Source organism: Mesoplodon densirostris, chromosome 14, assembly GCF_025265405.1.
Source record: "Mesoplodon densirostris isolate mMesDen1 chromosome 14, mMesDen1 primary haplotype, whole genome shotgun sequence".
In the NCBI taxonomy this organism is placed as follows: domain Eukaryota; kingdom Metazoa; phylum Chordata; class Mammalia; order Artiodactyla; family Ziphiidae; genus Mesoplodon; species Mesoplodon densirostris.
Window position 1 is genome coordinate 14,035,399 of NC_082674.1, and position 24,820 is coordinate 14,060,218.

Genomic DNA, 24,820 nt, shown 5'->3' on the forward strand with positions numbered 1-24,820 from the left:
ATTCTGTGTAGTTGTCTATCCTTTACAGTCATAATTCCTTCTGTCAGTATTATGAGATGGTTAAAACAAATAGTTAAAATTACTATTGATGCCTACAATATTCCTACTTACTCAATTATTTTTATGTATACCACCACTGACTTATTATTTACTCACACATTAGTATTTACTGTGTCAGGTACTATACCTGACTCTTGAGGAAGGAAAACTAGTAAGAATATAATCTTTCCTTGGATAATTCCTATTGCATCTGTCTAGGTAGAGTTGCGAACAAATAATTAGCACACTAACTTCCTAGTAAATCTGCCAAGATCAATGAAAAAAAAGTAAGAGTGAGAATTGGATCCTCCTACAGATATTAAGGAAAGGAACACACTTGACGGCAATGTTAAAGGCTAAGTAGTATTCCCAGTAAAAAAGAGAAGGGTATTCCAGAGTGAAAGAACAATATAAGGAAAGGCCCAGAGGCAAGTGGGTGATTGGTCCATATTGAGGACTGGGTTATACAATGAAAGGAAGAGAGATATACTGTCTAAGACGTTAGTAACTAGGCCTATTTAAATTTAAATTGACCTTAAGTAGTATCAGAAAATCAGTTCTCAGTCACATTTCAAGTACTCAATAAACACATGTGTCTAGAGTCTACCATATTGAACAGTGCAGACAGAATTATTTCCATCATTGCAGAAAGTTCTACGGGACAGCACTGAGTATAAGAGTACAAGGTAAGCATGTGGCCAGTTCATCGGGAGTCTCAAAAGTATACTAAAATGTTTAAATGGAAATGGCTTATAAACTACTGAATTGCACAAAGTCCCTTCAGAAATAGCCTTGGAAGACTCCATCCTCACAGCACTGCTATGATCTATTATACCCATCCAGCTTCTACGCCTGAATGAGACTTCTCTTGAAGAAAAACATTCTCCAGCTTAAAAAAGAAAGAAAAAAGGCTGGAAACCCAGTTATGGGCAACTGGAAACCACCACAAGTTTTTAAGCAGGGACATGACACTGTGACACAGACTTGGGTTTTAGAAATATTACTTCTTAGAGCAGTGCGCAAGGTATGCGGGAAGAAAAGGCACTGGGCATACCAAGATGAGTAGAGGCTGATGAGATGATAAAGGACTAATTTCAGAGAAACTTCTAAAGGGATACACAAATAAGACTTTGCATCAGTAAATTTATTCCAAGTAAGAATTGTGCATTCACACCATGCATATTATTTCCCCACAAAAGCCAGTATTGTCATTAAAACATTTAACACTTTAAACATACCATAAAACTCAGATATTTGAAAAACTCCTCAAAGTATCTATTTCAAAGTCCCTGAATTCTTTTGATGCATATTTCCCGTTAGTATACTTATGGTTATAATATTATAATATTTATACTATAATATTATAATATTATAATATGGTTATAATATTTGTAATCCATGCTTGTTCAATTATAATTTTAAAATATATTATAACCATATCACTCATTATAATCATTGATATGCTTATTATATATATTTAAAACATCTTTTCTGAAATTTAGTAACTTCAAAATATCTCTAGGGCTTCCCTGGTGGCACAGTGGTTGAGAGTCCGCCTGCCGATGCAGGGGACACGGGTTCGTGCCCTGGTCCGGGAGGATCCTACATGCCGCGGAGCGGCTGGGCCCGTGAGCCGTGGCTGCTGGGCCTGCGCGTCCGGAGCCTGTGCTCCGCGGCGGGAAAGGCCACAACAGTGAGAGGCCCGCGTACCGCAAAAAAAAAAAAAAAAACAACAAAAAAACCTCTATGTACCTCTTAGCAGTACTATGGTAAAACCAAAATTGCATTTTCAAGTAGCAAGTGCCCAAGCCACACCATTCCTGATCAAAGACAGAGCTGACATCCAGGGAAATCCCTAGCGGTCCAGTGGTTAGGACTCCATGCTTCCACTGCTGGGAGCCCGGGTTAGATCCCTGGTTGGGGAACTAAGATCCCGCAAGCCACGTGGAGTAGCCAAAAAACGAAACAAAACGAAACAAAACGACAGAGCTGACATCCAGTCTTACAAACAGCTCTCTTCCACTCCTTGCTCCTATTTTAATATGCCAACCATTACTTCACTGACATCCCAGAGTTTTCCTGCAACAGATTCATCCATAGCTTTGGGCAATAGTTCTTCCTCTTTACAGTCCCCAAAGTACTTTCCTGACACACCTTCTACCTCAGGGGAAGAGGCTAAATAAATCGAAGTCTGGGCACCTTCTAGTGGAGTTTTGAAAAAAGCCCATGACACCAAGTTGAAAAGTGGTTTGACTAACAGTGGGATGTGTATGTGCCTCCCAAGGTTGGTCCGCACCATGCCAGGGTGTAACACATTGACGGTGACGTTTGTGCCTTCTAAGCGGCGGGCTAGTTCTCTGGTAAAAAGGATGTTAGCCAGTTTGCTCCGACTATAACAGAAGCTTTTATTATAGTTTTGTTCACTGTTCAAGTCGTCAAAGTTGATGTCTCCGTATTTATAAAGTTTGGAGGTAACTACCACAATCCTGCTGGGAGCGGAACTTTTAAGGAGTCCAAGGAGAAGATTGGTGAGTAGGAAGTGCCCCAGATGGTTCACTCCAAACTGCATCTCAAACCCATCTTCGGTCTTCATATACGGGCACTGGAAGACGCCTGCATTGTTGATCAGAACATCCAGTCTAGGCTCTTCCTTCAAATGGCAAAAAAGAGAATGGCAGAGTTGTGAACACAGGCCTTAAATGTGCCTAAAATAAAATTTTAAACAATTCCTGCAAACTACTAAAATTCTAAAAAACGCCTCTATGAGTTTTCAACAATTGAGAGAAAAGACGACGACGACAACAAAGACTTGTGTGCCTGACCTGGTGCTTTTCATGTTGTCTCATCTACCCTCAACAACTCTATAAGCAAACCCGAGCGCCCGAGTTAGGTGATTTGTCCAGAATCACAGGGCTCCTAAGTGGCACACAAAAACCTGAAGTTGAAATCTGACACCAGTGTCCCTATCCTTAATTAGTAAGCTAGACTGCTTTTCTAATTGGGATTTTCAAACCATAGCTAAGACAGTCAATGTGAGCTAGAGAGCGGAACTGCAGCAGAAGACAGGTCAGCATTGTTTATTCCCAGAGCTACTAGTGTCAACACCAGGGGCAAGTTAGGCTTGTTTTATTCTGTAGTTTTCTAATAATAAATGCCACCATGGGAATGGAGCAACTCCAGGTTGTTTCCTTAAAAATGGGACAAGCAGTAGAGAGGGTGAGGGATGCAAATTAAGACTGGAGAGAACATCATGAATAAATCAACGAAACGTTAAGAAACATATTAAACAGGTAGTAGAAACATATCAGAAACAAAGCCATGAATCATACATACTAAGTCTCACAATAACAGCAAAGGAGACTTAACAGAGGAGGTCTGCCCAACAAACACCTTTAACCTCTTTACGACTCTAGAATTCACAGTTCTTTTTTCCCCATATGAAATCTACCTCTTTCAAGCTTCGAGGAGCCCCCAGCTTAGAGATCTATAGTCAGAATTTCGCACTTTGACCATATCCTCCTGCATCTTCCCAGATTCAAGTCCTAAACTGTAGACTGTCCTCAAAGGGAAGTCTTTTCATTCTTGACTTCATGTAAGTTGGTTTTCCCTTGTCCCTTCCTGGCTCTGTCTCTTTTGATGGGCAGAGAAAAAGAAATGTACAACGTGTTCCAGGTGTAAAGACACAGTGATGACCCACAATTAAATAAATTTGAGGTCAAATTTCAAGTATCACTGGCCCTTTTGCCAAATGTAAGTGAAAAGATAAATGTGTTAAATTTCACAACTGTTATCAAAGCCTCCCTGTCAGTGGATTAACTATTTCTCATTCTGTCTGTCTCAGCACCTTTTGCTTTTCCAATAGTCAACTTCAAAAAGAAGGCAAAAGTTCACCCGTGGGGGAAAGAAAGGAGTGTTCTTTTCAGTAATCCTTTGGAAGAGTTTCCTGTATTAATCATTTCTGAGCCATGATTCTTTGCTGGGCTTGTGTTATTTTAAGACTGTATCATTTACTGTTTTTTAAATTCTAGAAGATAAATGACATAAATACCAAGAATACCAACCTGTGGGAAATTTACACTTCCTTTTTTTAAAAAAAAATTCTGGTTATAGTCACTGAACTACTGAACTTCAGAGCCAGGAAGGAACTTAATACATACTTAGAAGCAGGGACAACTTAGTTATCTCTTTATCTCCTTAACTTTTAATTGGTTGTGTCAAGTGGCCAAAGTAGTGAGAAACCATAGGTATCAAGGAATAAGTATACCCAGTCCCATCTACACGTTTAATGAATAGGAAGATCCACTTTTGATCCTCCCAACATCTCTTGTACACTATTACTTATTTCTAAACCTGATAATGAAATACTGGTCATGATGGCAAAACAAACCAAAACTCTCTGGATCTGCAACAGCTCCCCAACTGTGCATCGAGTTGCCCTAGAGAGTCACAAGGAAACTCTCAGGGTGGTTTGGAGTATTTTAAATTTTCAAGGGAAACAAGATGATACTCTTCTCAACATCTCAAAAACGACCAAGCTCCAAGTGGTTCACACCTTCAACATTTTATTGTGCTGTATTCCTTTTCATGATGTCCTACCTTTGCAAAGCTGAGTGTTTAGTAGTTGCTGCAATACAATGCAAGTACAATGTTAAAAATCAACATAGAACAGAAACGAGGGTGGCGATGTTCAGTCTGATTCCAGTTTGACAAGCTGGTACAGTGAACAAGAGATGCATATTTCCCGTTAGTATACTTATGGTTATAATAATTATGGTTATTGAAAAATGAAATAAAAATCTTTTTTTCTTTCATCTATGCTATGTGTATTTTTTTTCAAACAGTTACTAAGTTATTACATAAATACTTATTAAGTTGTTTGGATCTAGTTACTTAATGAATAAGCTGTTAGATATTTGTTTGGCTTAAGGGCATCATGAAAAGATTAGAAAGTTTGGGAACTTCTGCTCTAGACTCAGGAGACTCCTTTTCATATAGGCTCCTTTTCTATGCCAGCTAATTTTAAACATGTCTCTTCTGAATGCCCTCTTGCAAGTCACCTCTGCAGGGAACGCTTCTACCTCAATTTCATGAGAGGACATCCATTTCAGTATGATATCTACTATCTAAACAAAGAAATCCTCTACCTCACTGGCAGGCAGCAGAAGTACTGTATAGGGGTTAAAAGCAAGGGCTCTAGAGACAGATCGTGGGCAAATTGCTTAGCCTACCTATGCCTTAGTGGCCTTACGCTGTAAAATGGGGATAACAATGCCTACCTCACAGGGTTACTGTGAAGACTGGATGACAAGAGCAGTCAAAGTCACTTTAATTTCATTAAAGGTTAAAAAAAAATATCCGAAATGCTTGGAACAGCTCCTGGCACACAGGAAACTTTCAATAAGTGCTAGGTATTATATTATTTTTATTTCTGTCCCCATTTAGAGCACATGACCACTGGCATTCCAAGCTCCAGTCTATTTGGAAGTTAGGCCAGAGTATGGTTAAGAATACTGCTCATGAGTTCACTGGTGGCAGAAAGCTAAACTTCCTACCCTAGCGGGGGGATAAATTGCTCCAAGGTCCTTGTCTAGCAACGTCCCCTATGTGCTCTCAGGCTCTTTGAGAGATGGCTTGGTGCACATTCACTTTGGACACAGGAAAAACAATCCAGGGACCTGGCGGATCTCCTCCTGAGCTGTCCTCACACGGCAAGAGGAAATGTTCAGAAACTCGCTTATTTTCCTCTTGGGCCCATTTTCTTTCTCAACATTCTTGGAAGACAGAAGACTGTCTTACCAATTTTTCCAGCCTTCAATTCCCAAGCCGCCCGAATCATTCCCAAGGTCACACCCCCTCGACTGTGGGCGGTCCCCTCCCCGGCTCAGCCCCCGGCCCTCCAGGCCCCGCCTCGCCCGCCGAAGCCCCTAGCCAGTCCCCGATCCGCGGCAGGTTTCCAGAGCCCCATACCTGGAGCACCTCCTGACAGAAGGACCGCACGGAGCGCAGCGAGGCGAGGTCCAACTCCTTGACGACGAGCTCGCCGGCCCCGCCGGAGTCAGGCCCCAATTCGGGGCCCCCAGCCTGGCAGATCTCGCGGCGGAGCTGACCCGCCGCCTCCTCGGCGCGTGTGCGGTCCCGGCAGCCCATTATCACTCGCGCCCCCAAGCGCAGCAGCTCGGCGGCTGTGGCGCGGCCCAGGCCGCTGTTCGCACCCGTGATCAGCACTGTCTTCCCGTGCATGAGGCCGGAGTCCCCGCCTCGGTGCAGCCGCTGGACGCTGGGCCCCACGAACCGCCGGGCCGCCAGCCACAGGGCCCCACCCAATGCGGCCAGTAACGCCGCCACGGTAGCCACTGCCATGGCCGCCCGGGCCCAGGGCCCACATGCCCCTGCGCGAGACTTCCGGGGTCGCCGCGCGCCCGGGTTTGAGCTCGCCACCTGTACGCAAAGAACGCTGGGGCGCGGCCTGTCGTCCCCTGACGGCGGCGTGGGGGCATGCTGGGACTTGTAGTCCCCCTTCCGAGGGCACCTGATTGGCTAGTAGAGGAGAGCGCTCTGTGTGGCTCCTCGGTGGAGCCGGCTCCAAGCCTGAGAGAAGGGTGAGCACGGCCCCGGGTTTTCAGGTTCCTGAGGTCCCTACCCATGGAAATCCCAGAGTGGTGGTGGCCTTCCCCGTGGAAATGCCTAATGAGTGCTTTGAATTTACAAGTCTCTTTATAGGCTGCTTTACATATCCCACACTTCGGGGCTGGCTTAGTGTGTTTTCCGTTAAGGGCGCCTGGGACTTGTTAATCCTCAGTTCAGTTTACCTTCATCCTCTGGAGAATGGTCCCTGCCGAACGGAAGTCTGAGGAGAGGCTCTTTTTTTCCCACAGCTGACGCTAAGAACTTAGCAACATGAATCAGTTAGAAATAGAATGGACCAGTGGTTCTCAGACTTTAGCGTTGCATTGGAATCAACTGCGGGACCTGTAAAAAAAGAAATTTCAGGGCCCAGTTTCAAATTCATTAGAGTCCAAAATGGAACCTGAGATGTACATTTCTAACAAGTTCCCAGGTGATTCTGATGCGGGTGATCTGGGGACCACGGTTTGAGAATGTTAGACCATTGTGGCCTTGATCCATATATAAAAAGGCATTCTCAAATGGTCTTATTTGACGGTGGTAGAGATACACTGGGAAACGCGTGGACTTACTGTATACATAGACTTCTGAGCAGGCTCATTCACAGGTGTCTCCCCCATTCCCTCCCGGAGAATATTAAATGTAACAAGGAAGGGAAAGTGCTTTTTACACTGTAAAATGCTTCAGAAATGTCAGGGGTTACTGCCACAGGGATCCATCTTCAAGCTGCAAACTTCAGACTTTAGACCATGCTACTCTTAAGCCGTCATACGTTCATCTACTCACCCATCCAATATATGCCAGGCCCTGTGCCCTGTGAGAGTCACGAAGAAATACGGCACCATTTCTGCCCTCAGGGTGCTTACTGTCTGGTCCAGAGACCTCTCCTGCCCCAGCCCCCATTCTAGAATCTTCAGGACAGGAGAAGAGACACACAACTTCTGTAGTTTGAAATCAACTCCCTAGATGATTTTGATAAACTCTCCTCCACTCCCTTGTATTTGGGAAGGATGTAACATGCAACAAAAAGGCATAGTACAAATAGCCAAGGGGTCGAATGCCAGAAGGTTTCTTGTGAGTGCTGAGAATGGAGCTCAGAGGTGGGAGTGCTGAGAATGGAGCTCAGAGGTGGGAGTGCTGAGAATGGAGCTCAGAGGTGGGACGAGCGCTGTCACTGAGGATTCGACAAGGCACCAGGAACAGAAATCATGAAGGGGGGGCCTTTATTCCATCCTATCTGTAACTTGAAGCTGCCTCTCACACTCACGGAGCCGGGAGCACGTTTCCTCTCTTCCTTTCTCTCCGTCCACATCTTTCCTGTCCTGCAAAGCCCACCTCCGTTCTCTACATTTCCTGACCACGTCCAGCCCATACAGATTTCTGCCTCAGCCTTGTGTGTGACCCTCACTTGGCACTGTGGACAAACACAGCCCTCTCGTGTTGGCTGTTTGAGCTTGCACATTTGACTTCTTCTAAGGGATTGTTAAAGGATGGGATTATGTCTGAGTCTCTCTTGTGGCCTTTATCTTGGGGAATGCGTAGAAAACAGTAGGTACTCAGTAAGTGTCATGACTGGTGTATTTTGGACTGCCTTACATCAAATTAGGAAGCAGATCAAAAGATGTGTGTCAGCAGTGGCAAGCTTTAACTAGAACCGGGGTGGAATATGTATATGTGGGTGGGGTAGAGATGGAGAGGGGATGAGAAGGAGCAAGACAGGGTGTGAGGAAGGGAAGATGGACAACATATAGCTTTTGAAGTGAGATCTAAATTTGAATCTTAGTCCTACCGTTTATTACCTTCACATCCTTGGACAAGCTACTTAATCTTTTTGAATTTTAGGTTCTTCATTGATTAACAAAAAGGAAGGTAATCATATTGATATTATGTCACGAGAGTTTGGTTTGATGAGAAAATGAGGTAACATCTGAAAATAACCAGCTTTGTTGATCCTAATGTAGTAGATTATGGTTAATAACCAATCAATGTTTTTTTTGAAAACAAAACAAAAATCACAACAGAATGACAGCAATGTCACATTTTGAAGCGGTAGCCAAGGCTTTGTTTCCCCATGTAAACATTGGACCTACCTGCTGGGCCCAAAGCCAGAGACTTCAAATATGAAGCCTTGTAGTCCAGAGGCAATGAACCCAGGAAATAAGCTTCAAAGAACCCTTCCAGGAGGTTCTATCTGGAGCTCATCTTAGATGAAAGTAACCTGTATGAATAACTGCTTTATTTCTGAATAAGCAATGTCAAAATTGGTATACTCATGCAGGTAGAGTGGTATTTTCATTTTTGCATTGATTAAAAGACTGTTCACAGAGGCAACAGACTAAAAAGCTCCAGTTTTCAAGAGTGTACTTAACCCTTCTCTTTCCACTTGTGAAGACCCACTGTTCTATAATGATGATGGGTAATGATTCATTCTAGCTACCAACATCCATAAATGAGCAATGCTTTGTAAAACTAAGTAGGCTTCTGACATAGTCCTTTAAGCATTCAAGGATTCAAGTTCTAAACATTCTAAAGAGTCATCATTATGACTTACAAAGAGAGGTAGTTGCAATGTCATCAACCGCATTGACAGCTCCAAGAGAAGTAGCTTGAAGGTAACTTGAGAGCTCAAAATGGTTTTAAAAACTCAAGAGAAAACCTTTCCAAATGAACAAAGTTCTGAGGTCTAATCTACTGAAATACCTCATTGCCCTAGAGATCCACACGATGTGGCTTCCGTAATACCAGACTCACTGCTTTATTTCCCCTTCCCATCCCTAATTGTTCTCTTTTTGATTAATTCCATAAGGTACATGAGCTGTGGTGGTGCCAAATTTCTGTGCCCCTTCAATGTGGAACATGTGGTCATCAAAGAAGATGTGGGGCCTTATCCTCACCAAGATAGGACCTTTGGGGGCTCCAGCAAGGAAAAGAGCTTCGTCTGTCTCTAGACCCCAGCGGCGAAGGGTTTTCAGCACGCGGGCGCCTGAACTGGCTGCACTCCTAGCTGTAACCAGGTAGGTCCTGATAGGGCAACATAACCGTTCATCTTTGGCATAAAACTTCTTTTGCAGCCTGCCTAAATCTCCCAGAAAGCCTTTCAAGGGACCCTGTAAAAGGAACATATCTCACAGCTGTCATCCAGTGAGCCAAAGGAAGTGAACGCTAAAAAGGCAGATGTTTATAAGAACTTATAATACTGCATGAAACATGCAGTATAGACCAGTGACACGATGCTGAAACTCCTTGCATTTATGTGATTATATTTCCTTGTATGGAACCATCCTTGCATTCCTAGAGTAAAACATAGGATGGCCATATAATTTATCATCTAAACACAGATATTTTAAGAGTGAAAGAAGCTTCCATAAAAAGTTGAACCGGGGCAACAGACGTAAACTATCCATGGCAAAAGGGGATACTTTGAAAGCTCAGTTAATCAGCAAAAGCACTACTCTTTTGATTTACTTTTTGTGAATTGCACATTTTAACATTATAAAGTGTACTTTTTTATCTTGTTCAGTTCCTTCTTGGCTTGAATCCAGTCTTCTCTATATTTACAATTACTTTATATATCTTCACACTTTTATCTTCAACCTTTCTGAACACTTACTTTTAGCTGTACCTCTAGTATAGAACATAGAATTGGATTTTGCTAAGTGATACAATCTGAAAGTCTTAATTTTTAAAACAAAAGCTGAGTTTGAGGCCATTTCTATTTATCGATATCACAAATGTATGTGATAATGGTTCTGTATTACAATTTGTATTTCATTTTTCACGTTTAAAGGTTTCAAAAGATTGTTCACTGAGTGTCTTTTTTATTTGAACATGTGTGTATGTGTGTTTCTTCTAACATTTAGGAAGGTTTGTATTGTTTCCTTCTGTTGGTTACCTTTATAACTTTTTATAGTATCCTCAGTCCTCTATTTTTTTAAATCCAGGATCTATTATTTTTTATAATGAAAAATAATGAAATTAGGGTACTTCTTCATCCTTCTCTTATCCTCTATTTTTTCTTCAATCATTTGATTTTAACTGTTTCATCTTTCTCAGTGTTTGCATTTGAATTATTAAATATTCTTATATTTCTGTCTCTCAGCTTTACATTTTATCCTTTGATCAGCTATTGTAACTGAAGATATCAGTACACCTACTCTTCCTTATAACTTTTTCCTCCATATTTTTCCAGTTTTTAATAGTTAAATAATTTCTACATTGTTAGGGCATATAATATGTGCTTTCTTTTCTGTCACTCTAATCCCTGCAGTTGTTTTAGTTTTAGATCTATGGTTAAATATATTCTATGCCCATTTGTGCCGTTGTGTGTTTGTAGTCACCTACATATTGGCCAAAATGTGTCCTCTTGTATTAGTTTTCTCAAGAATATCTTATGGAAATAATAATCCCTGAGAATATACTATGTTCTTAACTGTTGATCTGTTTCCTTTTTACTTGAATGAGCTTTTGACTGGATATAGAATCTGTGATTTATATTTCCTCTCAACATGATCTTATAAGTAGGGCTCCACTGTGTTTTGCTACTGAGTGCTGCTGTGGAGAAGACTCAGGACAGCCTGATTTTCTTTTCCCCACTTGTGTGTGCAGTGCAGGGTGCCCAAAGAATTATTTCTTTATTTTTGAAGTCAAATAATATTACTAGGGCATGTCTCAGTAATGATTATTCTCTTCTATTTCCCTATAGTATAATGTGGCCTTTAGTTTTTAACCTTTAGTAGTTTAATGTATCCATTAAAATATTCTGGTAATTCAGGATGTTTTCTTGCCTTATATTTTGATATGGTTGCATCTTTATATTTATCACACACAACCCTATCCTCCTCCCCCCATAACATAATTTCAGTGTTTTCTTCAGGTATTCTAATTTTGCATATGTTGGATTTTCTTTACCTAGGACCTATTTCTGTCATTTTTCTCTCTAAAATATTATTTTTCTATTTGCTCATTTCCAGAGTTCTACCATTTAACATTTTATCATCTCTTCCCTGATTTTGGGGATTTCCACTTTATGACCCAACTTTCTTTTAAGTAAATGTTTAGTCACAGTTTTTACCTATACTTTGGCAACTGTTTCTAGGGAGGATCCCACATGCAGCGGAGCGGCTGGGCCTGTGAGCCATGGCCGCTGAGCCTGCACGTCCGGAGCCTGTGCTCCGCAGTGGGAGAGGCCACAACAGTGAGAGGCCCGTGTACCGCAAAACAAAAAACAAAAAACAAAAAAACATAAATGGTTAAAAGTAAAAACATAGAAAAGTTGTACCATACAAACATCAGTCCAAAAAAGAAAAAAAAGCTAGAATGTCTGTATGAATATCAGAGAGAGGGCATTGCATAATGAAAAGTGATTAATTTGCCAAGAAGATATAATAATCTTAAATATTTGGGCACCAAACAACAGAAATTAGAAATACATGAAGCAAAAATTATATAATTGAAAGGAATTAATTTCTGTATTATAGAATTAACAAATATATGATAAAGGACTTGTATCCAGAATTGTAATACAAAGAACTTTCAAATCTCAATAATGAAATAAAAAACAACCCAATTCACATGAGCAAGAGATTTGAACAGATATTTTTGCCAAAGAATACATATGATGGCAAATAAGCGCTTCATAAAATGTTCAGTATTATCTGTCGTTAGGGTAATGCAAATTAAAGCCACAATGAGATACAATTATGTAACCACCAGAACAGCTCAAAACAAACAAACAAATGAAAAACAACTGACATTACCAAATACTGGCAAGGATGCAGAGCAAAAAATCTTTCATTGGAAATGCAAAGTGGTGTGACCACTTTGGGAAATAGTTTGGCGCTATCTATAAAGTTAAACGTATATTTATCCTGTGACCTAGCAATCCTACTCCGAGGTATTTACCCATGAGAAATGAGATTTTTTGTGTTTACACAGAACCCTGTATGCAAATGCTTAAAGTAGTTTTATTTATGAATGCCAAAAACTGGAAATGACCTAAATATCCTCCAATAGGTAAATGTATGAAAAAATGTGGTACATCCATAGAACAGACTACTACTCAGCAGTAAAAAGGAATGTACTACTGATACAGGGAATGACAAAGATGAATCTCAAATGCATCATTCTAAGTAAAATAAGTCAGATTCAAAAGATTGCATCCTATGGGGCTGTCAATGTGTTTGACAGATCCTGAGGATAGGGGCTAGGATGACTGCAAAGAAGCACAGGGAATTTTGTGAGTATTTTGAGTTTGATTTTGGTTTCATGACTGTACACATATGTTTGTCAAAACTCTCAGAACCGTGCACTAAAAAAGATGAATTATACTACATATAAAGTATACCTCAACAATTCTGATTAAAACACACACACACACACACACACACACACACACATACACACACACACACACGGAGATCACTATCCCAGAATGGTGAAATGAGATAGAGATCAAATCAGGAGACATCCATTACTTGTCATGGTACCACATTGGAGGCTTTATAAGCTACAATGAGAGTGGCTAAATTAATCCTGTCCAGCTGTCCCATTTGCTGGTGACTCTCAGATCTCCTCCATTGGAGACAATTGGGATATTGTCATGACGAAACCATAAGCCCCATGACCAACACTGTTGAAAGCCTTGGTTAGGAATCATATCTCATAACTTCCTTCTCATCAGTGGAAACATCTGGCAAAGCCTGGTCTTTATAGGAAAGCTACCCTTTCTATGTGAAAAATAGCATATTTTTCCACTGTCAGAAGGACCACATTATGAAAACAAGTATGCTTAGTAAAAATTCATTGGGTATTCCTGCAATAACTAGTGTTGAATTTCACAATTTCAGTTGTTTAATGGGAAAAATGATTTAAAATATGGAGAAAAGAACTGGTAAGTACAGAATCTAAAAGAAATTTGGATTCTTTCCCTGAGATGAAAAAAAAATGGTATTTTAAGATTATCTTGAAATAATTCTTGTTTTGAAGTTTTTTTTTCTTTTTAAGTGCTCTTTTTTAGAGATCTTGAACATTTTAATAATGCTTAAAGGCTAATGTACAATGGGCTCTAAATTTCAGCAGAGCAGACTTACGTAAAATATAACAAAGGATTTTCCTCTCAATAGTAAACTTTGTTAACACTGAACAACTTTTTGACATGAGCTCAAGACTTCTAAAGAAGCTATTTAGGAAGGGACTGTGAAGTTAAACATAAACACACAAAAACACTCAGAATTTAAATATCACTTGCTGTAATGTGAGGTGACTTAGTAAAACTTTCATCTTTCAATTAGTCTCTTCCTACTTTTATAAATGTAATAAAACTAACCATATTTAAGATCTTAAGTTCAAGAAGAGCTAAGAAAAAATAAAGCCCAATTTAAAAGAAAGGCCTAGGTAAGATTGATAGATTAAAACTGAATGATCCATCATTTCATATTCATTTTGGAGAATACTTTGATGTTCAAATCTCCTTTGGTTCAGAAGTTGCAGGTTTTGTTCATTTTAGACCATGACTTTAACACTTTGGTTCATGGACTGATTCCAAAAAACCTAAAATTTTAATTGTTCATACTTTGTACTTGCTTGGAGCTCATTATTTGATTTAATTTAAACTCTCAGTTTTGCAGATTTTTCTCAAATAAGGGCTACCTTTATGGAGTTTAAGGGTACGGACAGAGAGGTTCAACAAATGTTTACTGACCTATTGGAAATAACCTTACTATTTTGAGAACTATTATGTAGAAGTGGCTAATTGGTAAGCCGTATTACCTCTGTTACTCATAATTTGGAGGAGATGAACTCTTTCTCATGAAAAGATCATAGAAACATTTCCAAAAGGATAGATAAAAGAACACGAAAATTAAAAAAAAAGTTGGCAGCAGATGCTTTAAAATGAGGAGTTCATGAAACAAGGGGAGAAAACTACAAAGGATAAGAAGTGAGGAGTGGCCTGCCTACAAAAATTTAAAAGTAATCACAGTGAAGAAATATTTATATTAGTATGTTGGAAAATAAGTAGATCAAAATTAATTAGAGCTCATTGAACCTACCTGAGCAAGAGGCTTATTCTCAAACAGTGCTTCATGTTGACAGAATTTGTCCAGCCCATGCTGCTTGGTAATATGGTCAGAGTCGTCAGAAAAGAGGACGGCATCCCCATCAAAGGCCACACGGAGCTGTGTGTCACAGTAAGCCATGTCTTTGGCTCCATCAAATATTGTTGCAGAGGCGATCCCTGGAAGACCGTTGGAATTAATTAATACTCTTCTTAGGACCATACGTTTTAGTGTCTATTAAAAAAAAAATTCTTCCCAGACCTCGAATTTCCTCTCTCGCTATTACCTGATGACACAACTCTTCTTCACAACCACACATCTCAAAACAGTCATCTTTGTACTGCCTCCATTTCTATAAGGGATGGGAAAGTGTACAATGGGTGTAGGATAATCACTGAAGATGTCCACCTCCATGAAGGTGAAAGCTCTAAAAGACAAACTTAAGGGCTGCCACTTGTGGAAACACCTTAGCAGAAAAGCCAACAAGGACGTAAACCACATAATCCTACGTGAAGGCCAATAGAATGAAACACTAGTGCAGACCTCTTTATTAAGTAGAGAGAGGAAACCAAGTAATACCTTCTTGTATTGCTTCTTGTACTTTTTCAGAATCGTCAGAAAGATCCAAGTTGGTAAGATATGCCTTCAACTAGCCAATGGGGCTATTTCCACCAATCAGACAGAACCGGTCAATTAGTAATCCTATTATCAGGCAAGAAAGACTTTGTTATGTCAGAGACTAAAGACAGTATATACTTACTGGAAATGCAAGTGAAAGTTACCCTAGGAATAAATGAGTGCCTACTGAAGTTTTAGAACTACCTTTGTAGTACCAATATTGAAAAATGTCTCAGCTATTTTATATAATGGTGCATGATAGTTTATGAAGTATATCCAGATAGGCCATGCCAGTTTACTCTCACACAGCTGTTATGGCAGGCATTATTATGCTCATTACAGAAAAGGAAACTGAGACATAAAGACTGTCTAAGCCCAGTGCTTCACATTGACTCTTGTCTAGACTAGAACAGTGTACTTTTCCTTTAGCTACAGCATCCTCACTTGTTGATGGGGCCAGTTAAGATGTGGCTCTGTTTTTAAGTACCATTTTAGTATTTCTTTAGTAACAATACAATAGTAATAGCAAGTAGTGATAACATTTATATTTCCCCAAAACAACAACAAAAGGTGTGAAACTGTCTCTCTTGACTTGAAATTTTAAATGCAGTCATTAGCAGACTAACATTAATATACCATTAAATGCCTTTCAAATCAACAACAGTTAAAAAAACCCACTAGATGTTGGTGAGAGGTTTGTAAAATAAGCACTTATATATACTATGGATGAAAGTATAAATTGGTACAAGCTGTCTAGAAAGTAATTTGATATTTATTGATAAAAGTATTGATAGCTTTTTAGCAGCTTATACCTTTTGACCTAGGATTCCTTTTTTAAAGAGTTTATCCTAAGGGAATAATCTGAAACTCTGATAAAAATTTATGTAGAAAGGTCTCAGCATGGGATTATTTATAAAAGCAAACCATAGTTGCCATGATGTGAGAATAATTAAGGTATAACATTAAGCATATAAGCTATGTACCCATTCAAAGTGGTTTTGGATATATGATAAAACTGGGCAGCTGCAGATGATATAAAGCAGAATTTTGAGCCAGTTGTTGTTGAGCCAGCTAGTCAGTTGTTTATCATCTGCATGGACCAAGAGAGTGGATAGGATCTATCAACAGTTGAAGTGGAAGTGTTTGCCGTGGTATGGACAAAATACTCTCACTTTTTCACTTAAACCAACATTGGGCATAAGTGGCATAAAAGTGTACTCTATAAATCCTTAAATAATATTAATTTAATGATCAGAAATTATTTGGTTGTACTGGGGACTTCAGAAATGATGAAAACATCGGCCCTCTTCTCCAGGAGATCACAATTCACTAAGGAGCCAGGCATGTAAACAGATAATTGTAATATAGAAAAGACCATAGCAAAGGGAGATACAAATTGCCTTCAGCACCGAGAGAAGGTAACTAACTCTTCAGGTGAAAAGTTGTTATTCCATGAGCAAGGCTGCGCAAGATTGGGCTTTATCTGTTCATTAACAGGATTAGTATGTAAATGAGCAGAATTTCTCATGCTACTAAGCTCAATGGGCTTAGTGTGGTGAGGGATAGATGGACTTAAATCACCTACTAAATCAAATAAGGCTGTTTTGTAAAAATAATAGCTGTCCTTTATTGAGTGATTACACCACTCATCTTTGCTAAAGCTTTAATATACATCCTCTCTTTTCATAGCATAATACTATGAAGACTGCGTTTTTGAAAGGTAAACATATTTTCAACTGTGTATCAGTAAGATGTTGGCCTTATAATTAGGATAATATAATATAAAACTTACAACTTGTAATAGATAGTGATTATTTGTAAATATGCCCTATTTGAGCCTAGAAGTTAAATATGCCAAATTTAAACCTTATTTTGACTTGACATACGCTTAAGACTGGATATGTCACTTAGAAAATGGGCTAAACGTCCCCACATAAGAAGTCAGGTAAATTCATAAGAGGAAATATGAGGACCTCCCCTTAAAGTCACCAACACACTAATGGAAATGCTATGAAGAGACTAGTGTCAAACCAATTTTCCCTGTAAAGGAATAAAGACAGTTTTGCTAGCATGAGTATGAATTTGCTGTGTGGGGAGAGCAGCCGGGGAGAGTCAGAGTGGAAAGGAAAGGTAAAAACCTTTAAACCTTTAACATGCATCTGTGGTGAGCAAGAAGTCTGATCACACAGAGAAAGCCCTCGGTTGACGGCTCCTTGAAGTCAAGTTCAGAAGTGAAAAACATAAAACAGAGAAATATATTGCAGGACCTGGGATTAAGACTTTGAAATTCACACTTGACAAGTTAAGTCCAGAGCTTTGGGCCCAACTCTGTGCTGAAGTTAAAAATGAACATGGCCTCTCTTGTTCTGACATAGGCAAATAAACATTCCTCACGCAGAAGGGGGTGTCACTATCAGACACTGCATTAGTTAGGCCACAGTGAGCAAAATAACATGGCTTCTCTCTTCCAGAGCAGCGAGCTGTTCTTCCACACGGTATTTATTTTACTTACCATAGTGATTGACGCTGTTTATAAGCCGCACTCCCACTTGGGCATGGTTATTAGTCATCAGAACAATATCAAATAAGTCCTGTTCATCAGGATACAGCTCACGGAGTCTAGCATTGACATGCTGCAGTGCCTGAAGGTTACAAACACAAATGTGTGTAAAGAGGGCCAGGCAAAGTGGGCACTGGGGGTCTGGAGAGAAAGGATCCCATAGGTGTCCAATCCAAGCCCTGAAGACTCTTCACTGAGAGACTGTGGCTCCTTTAAGTCAGGGTTATGCCATTCATTTCAGTATTTTCAGCCTCGCATTAATGTTTACTGAAAGATGGGTAATGTTTGTTGAAAATTGTTACAACATTTGGTTTACTAGAATTATTTCTGTGAGGTACATAGATAGGATCAGGCTAACCCTTTCATGGTTTGTCTATTTTTGTTTTTGATTCATAAAACCTGCCTTTCTTGATTGTCTGATGATTATTTTTGATTGTGAAAAGTATAGGCTGCTTCAAGAATTTTCATGTTATCCTTGTGCAGAGGCCATGCTAATGGTCTCTGTGTTGTTCCAATTGTAGCACATATGCTGCCAAAGTGAGCATTTTGTATATTTTTTAAAACATGAGTCTTTAGAATAGGTTTGTGGTTTCCTCTCATGCTTCCACTATGCCTCATAACTACTTTCTACTTACAACATGTGGAGGTGTCATTTGTTTCTGCCTGGTTATGATGTTATTGTGTAATATTTGTATAAGTTATATAGGGGATCAGAGCTATAAGTGCTATACATTTCAGTGTAAGTTCCAAGAACCTTACTTTCTTTATTAAAGTCATGCCCCTAAGTGCCAAGAGCATCTTGACTTTCTTAATATGCTGTGTTTGGGGCAAGAGCCGCTAAAGTGAATTTAATCTTATTTGAATGGGGTGTTTTATTTCTACTGCTTGGAATCGTAAGCACATTATTGCGTCTGGTTACTGCTCCTTCTATGGAGAGAACAAAAGTTTCTGTTACAGGTCTCAGAATTTGGACTCCACTTAGGGAAGCTCAACATTCCAAATCTAGGGCTGCAGTCCCTCCCTCAACAGTGTGGAAGCTTCTGTGAAAATATAAACTGACCTGGGGAGACTTAAAAAAGGCAAGAATGACAAGGGTGGACTAGGAATTATAAGGAAACCTGGATGAGATCCCAGGGATTAGCATGAGTCCTTCCCTGCCATCCAGAGTCCTGGAGGGCCAAAGACAGCTTTGCAGAGTACCTTGACAAAGCGGAAGGCCGGCCCTGGGGCCAGCACGACATTCTCATTGGAAAGCTGGTACTCCATGTACTTTTCCAGACCCTCTTCCTTGTAGATTTTCCTGCCGGCCACCATGTTGAAGAGTGCACGGGATGACACAGCGATGGTGATGGCATGCTTGGGTTTGGGCTGCAGAGAGGGGCACCGACAGGAGGACGAGTCACACAGACCTGAGGGATCAGGAATGGGCCTCATCCCAGGGCAGGGTGGGAAGGAAACAGTTGGGTCCCGGCTTGGAGGACTGGGATGCTGGAGACAGCCAAGAGCTGGGTCCTGGAGGCTACTGTGCAGAGGGGTAGGTTTAGGGAGGAGAGGCAGGGGGCTGGGTGAACTTCCCTATACCATGGACAGGAGGGAGGCTGAGAGAGGTCCGGCCGCGGGGCTGCGAGGAGCGGCAACCCGGGTACCAGGGGAGGCGGGCCCTGCTCACCGGCCTGGGGTGCGAGCAGCTCGGTGTCTTCTCGTACAGTGTTCTCACGGATGCCCAGTAGGCATCGTCCTCGTCCTCGTCTTCCTCTCGCTGCCTGACCAGGTCAGGCATACAGTCTTGATCCAGCTGTGACGGGTAGAGAACCCTGCGCTCGGCATAGAATTTCCATTCAGTAGGGGGCGTGCGCGGATATTCCCGCTGGTGCGTTTCTCTGGAATCTCGCGAGTCCCGCAACTCTCGTTTGTACGGAGACTCTCGGGTTTCCCGCCCCAGGCCAGGAGACCAGGCGTTGGAATTCTCAGCCTTCTTGGTGCTGCTCCGGGACCCGGTCTGGAGCTGGACCTCCGGGGTCGTGGAAGAACGTGAGTCGAGCGGTGTGGTTGGTGTGGGTGGCGAGGGCTGCGCTGACAGCGGCTTTGGCGGCTCTTGACGGCTAGGGGAGGTGGATGAAGTCCGGGAGGTCGTGGAGCTACTGGGGGGCTGGAGCAAGAAAGTGGGCTTCTGAGTTAGATGCCCGCCTAGGGTCCCCATCCTCATCTCTGCCCAGCTGGAGTCAAGGAGCTGTCCCCTTCTCTGTGTTCCATTCCTAGCTCTCAGGTGGATCCTGGTTCATCTCAGCTCCTTTAAGTAGGGCTTAAAGGGGCTCAGACGTTTCAAAGCTCCATATATAAGACATTTCTGTTACATGGACACAGAGACAGACTGCTTTCATTTCCCCCCACTTGTGCCACCAGCACCTCACACTTTTTTTTTCTTTTGGAGTAGATAGGGTAGAGGTCCTTTCCCTTGCCCCTAGGTAGCTGGCACATAGTTTGCAAAGTTCTATCACTTTCTTCACATACACCTGCTCAGTCAGAGACCTTCAGGTAGGACAGAAGGCTTGAGGAAGGGACCTTGCTTGCCACTGCCTCCATCTGTGACCTCCAGTTCACTTGATGAGCAGCTAGACCAGAAGTTCCCACCAGAAGGCTCTGCAAAGCACCTCAGGGGCATCCGTCTGCACATTTGCTCTGTGATTAATGCAGTGAGTGCTGGGAAGGTCAGTAGGCTGGAGAATCAAGTGTCTCCCCCAAGCTCAATTGGAGAGAATCATCTTCTTAATTAGGAACTGGTTCTAGTCATTCTAGAGAAAGGACTCCTTCACTAAGGTATGAGATAGATTATTAAGCATCCATATATTATTCCAGTTTTGGTGATTATTTCACACGTTTCAAAGGACATGTTCTTGGTTAGGTTATTGAGCCAGTCCTCACAGAGACAGATGGTTTGGTTCTCCCAGTGTCTGGGCCTGTGTCACACTCTGCATCCAAAAACTAATTCTCACAGCAAACTTTTTCTTCTTATGTGACTAGGCCTAGTTAAGGGCTCAAAGCGTCACACAACCTAATACTCTTCAACAATTTATTTCCTTTGTTGACATTTTCACCCCCTCTTCTGAGTTTTGGGTACTCAATGAATAGTTTTTGAATGTGTGAAGGAAGGAAGGAGAAATCATGGAGTTTAATCACTCAATGTGCAGTTTATAGACCTAGAGATCCTAGGTTTTAATCTAGCTCTATGAGCATTACTAGTGTGAAATCTTAGGCAAGTTACTCTGTGTTTCGGTTTTCTTACTCTGGGGATTGATGGGGGTGGGGGTCTGTGAGGGCTAAGTTAGCTAAAAGGTATAAAGTACACGGAACAGGGCCTGGCGCATGGAAAGCATCAATCTATGTTATTATTATTATTATTATTATGGCATGTACTCTTCCCTTTCATTCCCATCTCTACCTTAAGACTTGTGTTCTTGCTTCTGGACTCATCTACTGATGGAGCTCTGGTGGATGGGCTCCATGAAGTTCGAGACCACTGATTTCTTACTAGGTACCCTCGAGAGTCTGTCTTCAGCAAGGTTAATTCTTGTGATCCCTTTCAAGGAGGGAAGAGACCCAGGAGTGTAATACCCCACCACCGAGTCCTCCCACACATATGTTTACGAAACAGCCATGGCAAGCCAAATGTAGCAGTGATCAATGAGAAGGCCCCTGCCCTCTATGACGAGTAATTCAGTCTTGGCCCTTGTGTATTATTCTAGCTCTGGCCCAATCCTAACTTCTGTGAGGAGCAGTAAAGTGGGAATCTACCTGGAAGAGCATCCAAAACCAAGAAACAAGTCTGATATCTCATAGTTTTTCACCTGTGACTCCTCTTATGCAGAACTTAGTAGAGTTGAGCATTTTTCCTCCCTTTTCCCCACTTCTGTCCTTAAGGATAAGCTTGTTAGCAGATGCTGAAAAGACATACCCAACATTTTTGACCAGATTACAAAGATGAAGGCTGCTGGTACCTCAACAAGGGTAACAGAGGGCTCCCAGGCAGCTGCAGAAGAGGGAATAGCGCCCTCTAGCACTGCCTTTGGGAGGAACAGGATGGAGGAGACCATGGAGAGGCAAGTGGAAGCTTCCATCCCCGTATCCTTCCCCTCACCCAGATTGCCTGTGGCTCCCCTCCAAAGTCAGTGGTTTGGTCTCTGCTCACCCTGATCACGGTGATCTGCCAGCCCTGCCCCCCACAACAGGCACACGTGAATATAAATACGTATCGTGCGGCAGGGGCCAAGAAGCACTTTTCCCTCAGCTGCACAAAGGCAGCGTCTACCCGACGAGTGACCCCACGTGGGGCAGCATCTCAGCGAGTGACGCGGTATGATCATCTGAAAGATGGTGCAGAAGATGGTCAATGCGATGGCCAGACTCCCCTTCCCTCCCTGATTTGAACAAAGGCCAGTCTCCTCCCACAGGCTGAGCACAGGTTTCTACGCCATTTATTCTGCATGAACATTGGGATGTGTGCTGGATGGGTAGGCAGGGGCCAGCTTCTGCTAGTATTTTCTTAACCTCGCCACAAGGACGTTAGGTATCCCTTAATACAAATCTTGATAGCTCAGTCTTTTCCCCCCAAACTCCCCTGCCCGCTAATCTTTTTTTATTATGCTGTCTGCTCTTTAATTCTCTCACCAACTCTGGAGAGGTCAGCTCACCTGAGTGCTCAGACGAACTCCTGATTTCTCAGAACCCTTTCTAGATTTGTCTGCTTCTAGGCTGTCTTTTGAGTACCTCGGTCCAGTCTCATTCTTAATATGGAAACAAAGAATGTTTATTAATTTTTCATCTCGGGGCATTGGAAACCTTGGGTTTGGGGAATCAAAGGATAAATGAAAGCTAGAATTTGTCTCTTTGCCACTATCAAAAATATAAATTATAGATATTATTTTTCCTCTGTTCTAACAAGCATGAGTAAAAAGAACACATATCAGACAACTATACAAACAGATTTTTAATATAGAAATTTGTTGGCTTATAGATTTGAGACATGAAGCATTTATCATTTACAAAATGGTAACATGGGAAATGCTGTGGGAGAATTTCCCAGGGGTCAGCAGGACTTGGATTTAAATGTGAAGCTGCTCACACGGAACAACTTGTTTTCTCTGTTACTCTGAAGATTGCTACTTATGGAACTTTTTCATTTGCCATGTAGAACTGAAACTTCTCTTGATTGTTTTATTCATAAACCAATTTCCTGTGGATCTGAGCCTCATCAATAATAGATTTTTTAAATCAAGGACTTTAATCCTATACAGATCAGTCAACAGGCATGTCTTCTATTCATATTCTCTAACTATTCGTAGCATCAAGAGTGAAAAGGGGTCTCTTATGAACAAACTAATAGGGAAGACCATGTAGGGAGCAGAAGAAAATGGCTTATTTCGTGGACATCTATTCAAATATTTGTTTTCATTTTCAACTGCAGGAAATACTGTTGTATTGGAGCAGTGTTTCTATTGTTTCCTGCCAATTCAGTAGCTGTAAGGCAATCAAGATTAGTGTTATTTATCTGTTTAAGGAGCTCAACTTCTAGCATAGACCAAAGTGCTCAGGGGCAGTCTGTTAATCTCTTTATGCTCTGTGCCTTGCACCCAGGAAAAATCTAGTTGATGTTAGTTGAATGACTCAGTCTGTGTCTGAAGAGAATGGCATAGCTGTATAATCCTCAAACTAATCCTAAAATGTTTCCATCAATCCCCTCAACACCATGAAGTCCTGTCACTTACTCCAAAAGCTATTTTAAACCTAGTCCCTCTTCTCCATTCCTGTTCCAGGCCTCAGATCCTTATGGGTCTGCATTCTTAGAATGTAGCTTTTGACCAGATTTCATGGCCTTAAATCCTCTCAACTTCTAGATCCATCTACCCCATTTATTTAGGGTGATATTTCTAAAATGTAAATCTGCTTATGCTTCATTTCTGGATACACTCTTCATTCACTTGGTTAGAGAGACCAGGAGTCTCACGATGTATCCTGTCTTCCTCCAACTTGTGTGCCCTCCATTCTACTCTCTATGTTCTGTTTTTGCCAAATGACTTGTATTTGTCTATATACCACCCTTATATCTTATAACCTCCTTTTCCCTTCAGTGTTCTTCAGAACCAAGCTCAGCACGACGTGGGAGAAGTTCCCAGTATTAAACATTCCTCTCTGTTGCCTGTGTCTTTTGTACATACTTTTACTGAGTACTGAATTGTACTTTGTTTATGTATTCTCTTTCCTACTAGGTTGTGCATTCTTCAAAGATAGCAACTGTGTTTTCGCCTCTTACCACTAACATATGAGCATTTGCTCAGTAAGTGCTGACTTATTGGATGGACTTATACCACATGATTTAATCTCCTTTTTCTCCACTCTTCATGTCCTTTACTTCTCCTTTTGCCTCTATGTGTGCTCATCATCTGAAATTTGATTGCTGCAGAGCATTTCCAGAGGCAAATGATGGACTGATATCTACATTTCCTCAGTTCTTTGGCAAGATTCTGGGACATTCAATTCACTGACCTTTTTCTGTTTCAGAGATGTTTGACTCATTTCTTTAACTATTGAAATTCTTTTGTTGTTATGCAGGTTTTCCTCTCCCCAGCTCCATTTCCTGTTGTTTCTGTTGCTCAGTCTAGGTCTGCATTTAGAATGTCAAATTTATGACATCACATGTGATTCCGTAGTAACTAACTGACTTTCTGAATATGTGACTTAAAAAATAAAAAGAAATAGTATTATTTGAGTGCATCCACTCATAACCATTGTCTGGATTTTTAGGAATCAATGTCTAAACAATGTTCAAATGTTTAATATGTAGCAATATCAGTATTACTGCTTCCTTCTTTTTAAATCTCTTTAACATTAGTAAGTTACTCATTGTAACAATTCCATTTGTGGCTGTACA

The 24,820-nt window shown here is 41.1% G+C and overlaps 2 protein-coding genes and 1 non-coding gene across 3 annotated transcripts; all 3 read right to left on the minus strand.

The window, feature by feature from the left end:
- Positions 1 to 1,162: 1,162 nt before the first annotated feature.
- Positions 1,163 to 6,497, minus strand: RDH14 (retinol dehydrogenase 14). Its single transcript, XM_060117621.1, has 2 exons — positions 6,007 to 6,497; positions 1,163 to 2,689 (listed from the first exon to the last, which is right to left on the minus strand). Exons 1-2 carry the CDS (start codon positions 6,397 to 6,399, stop codon positions 2,072 to 2,074), a joined length of 1,011 nt encoding a protein of 336 aa, XP_059973604.1. The 5' UTR covers positions 6,400 to 6,497; the 3' UTR covers positions 1,163 to 2,071.
- Positions 6,498 to 9,437: 2,940 nt separating this feature from the next.
- Positions 9,438 to 24,465, minus strand: NT5C1B (5'-nucleotidase, cytosolic IB). The gene is given in 11 exon segments (XM_060116920.1): positions 9,438 to 9,770; positions 14,712 to 14,896; positions 15,297 to 15,419; positions 17,848 to 17,977; positions 19,096 to 19,263; positions 19,565 to 20,044; positions 21,335 to 21,472; positions 22,031 to 22,111; positions 22,113 to 22,256; positions 22,584 to 22,676; positions 24,436 to 24,465. Coding segments are annotated over 11 exon segments (1,905 nt in total).
- Positions 18,334 to 18,440, minus strand: LOC132502250 (U6 spliceosomal RNA). Its single transcript, XR_009534444.1, has one exon. It is a non-coding gene; the product is annotated as a U6 spliceosomal RNA (small nuclear RNA).
- Positions 24,466 to 24,820: the final 355 nt, after the last annotated feature.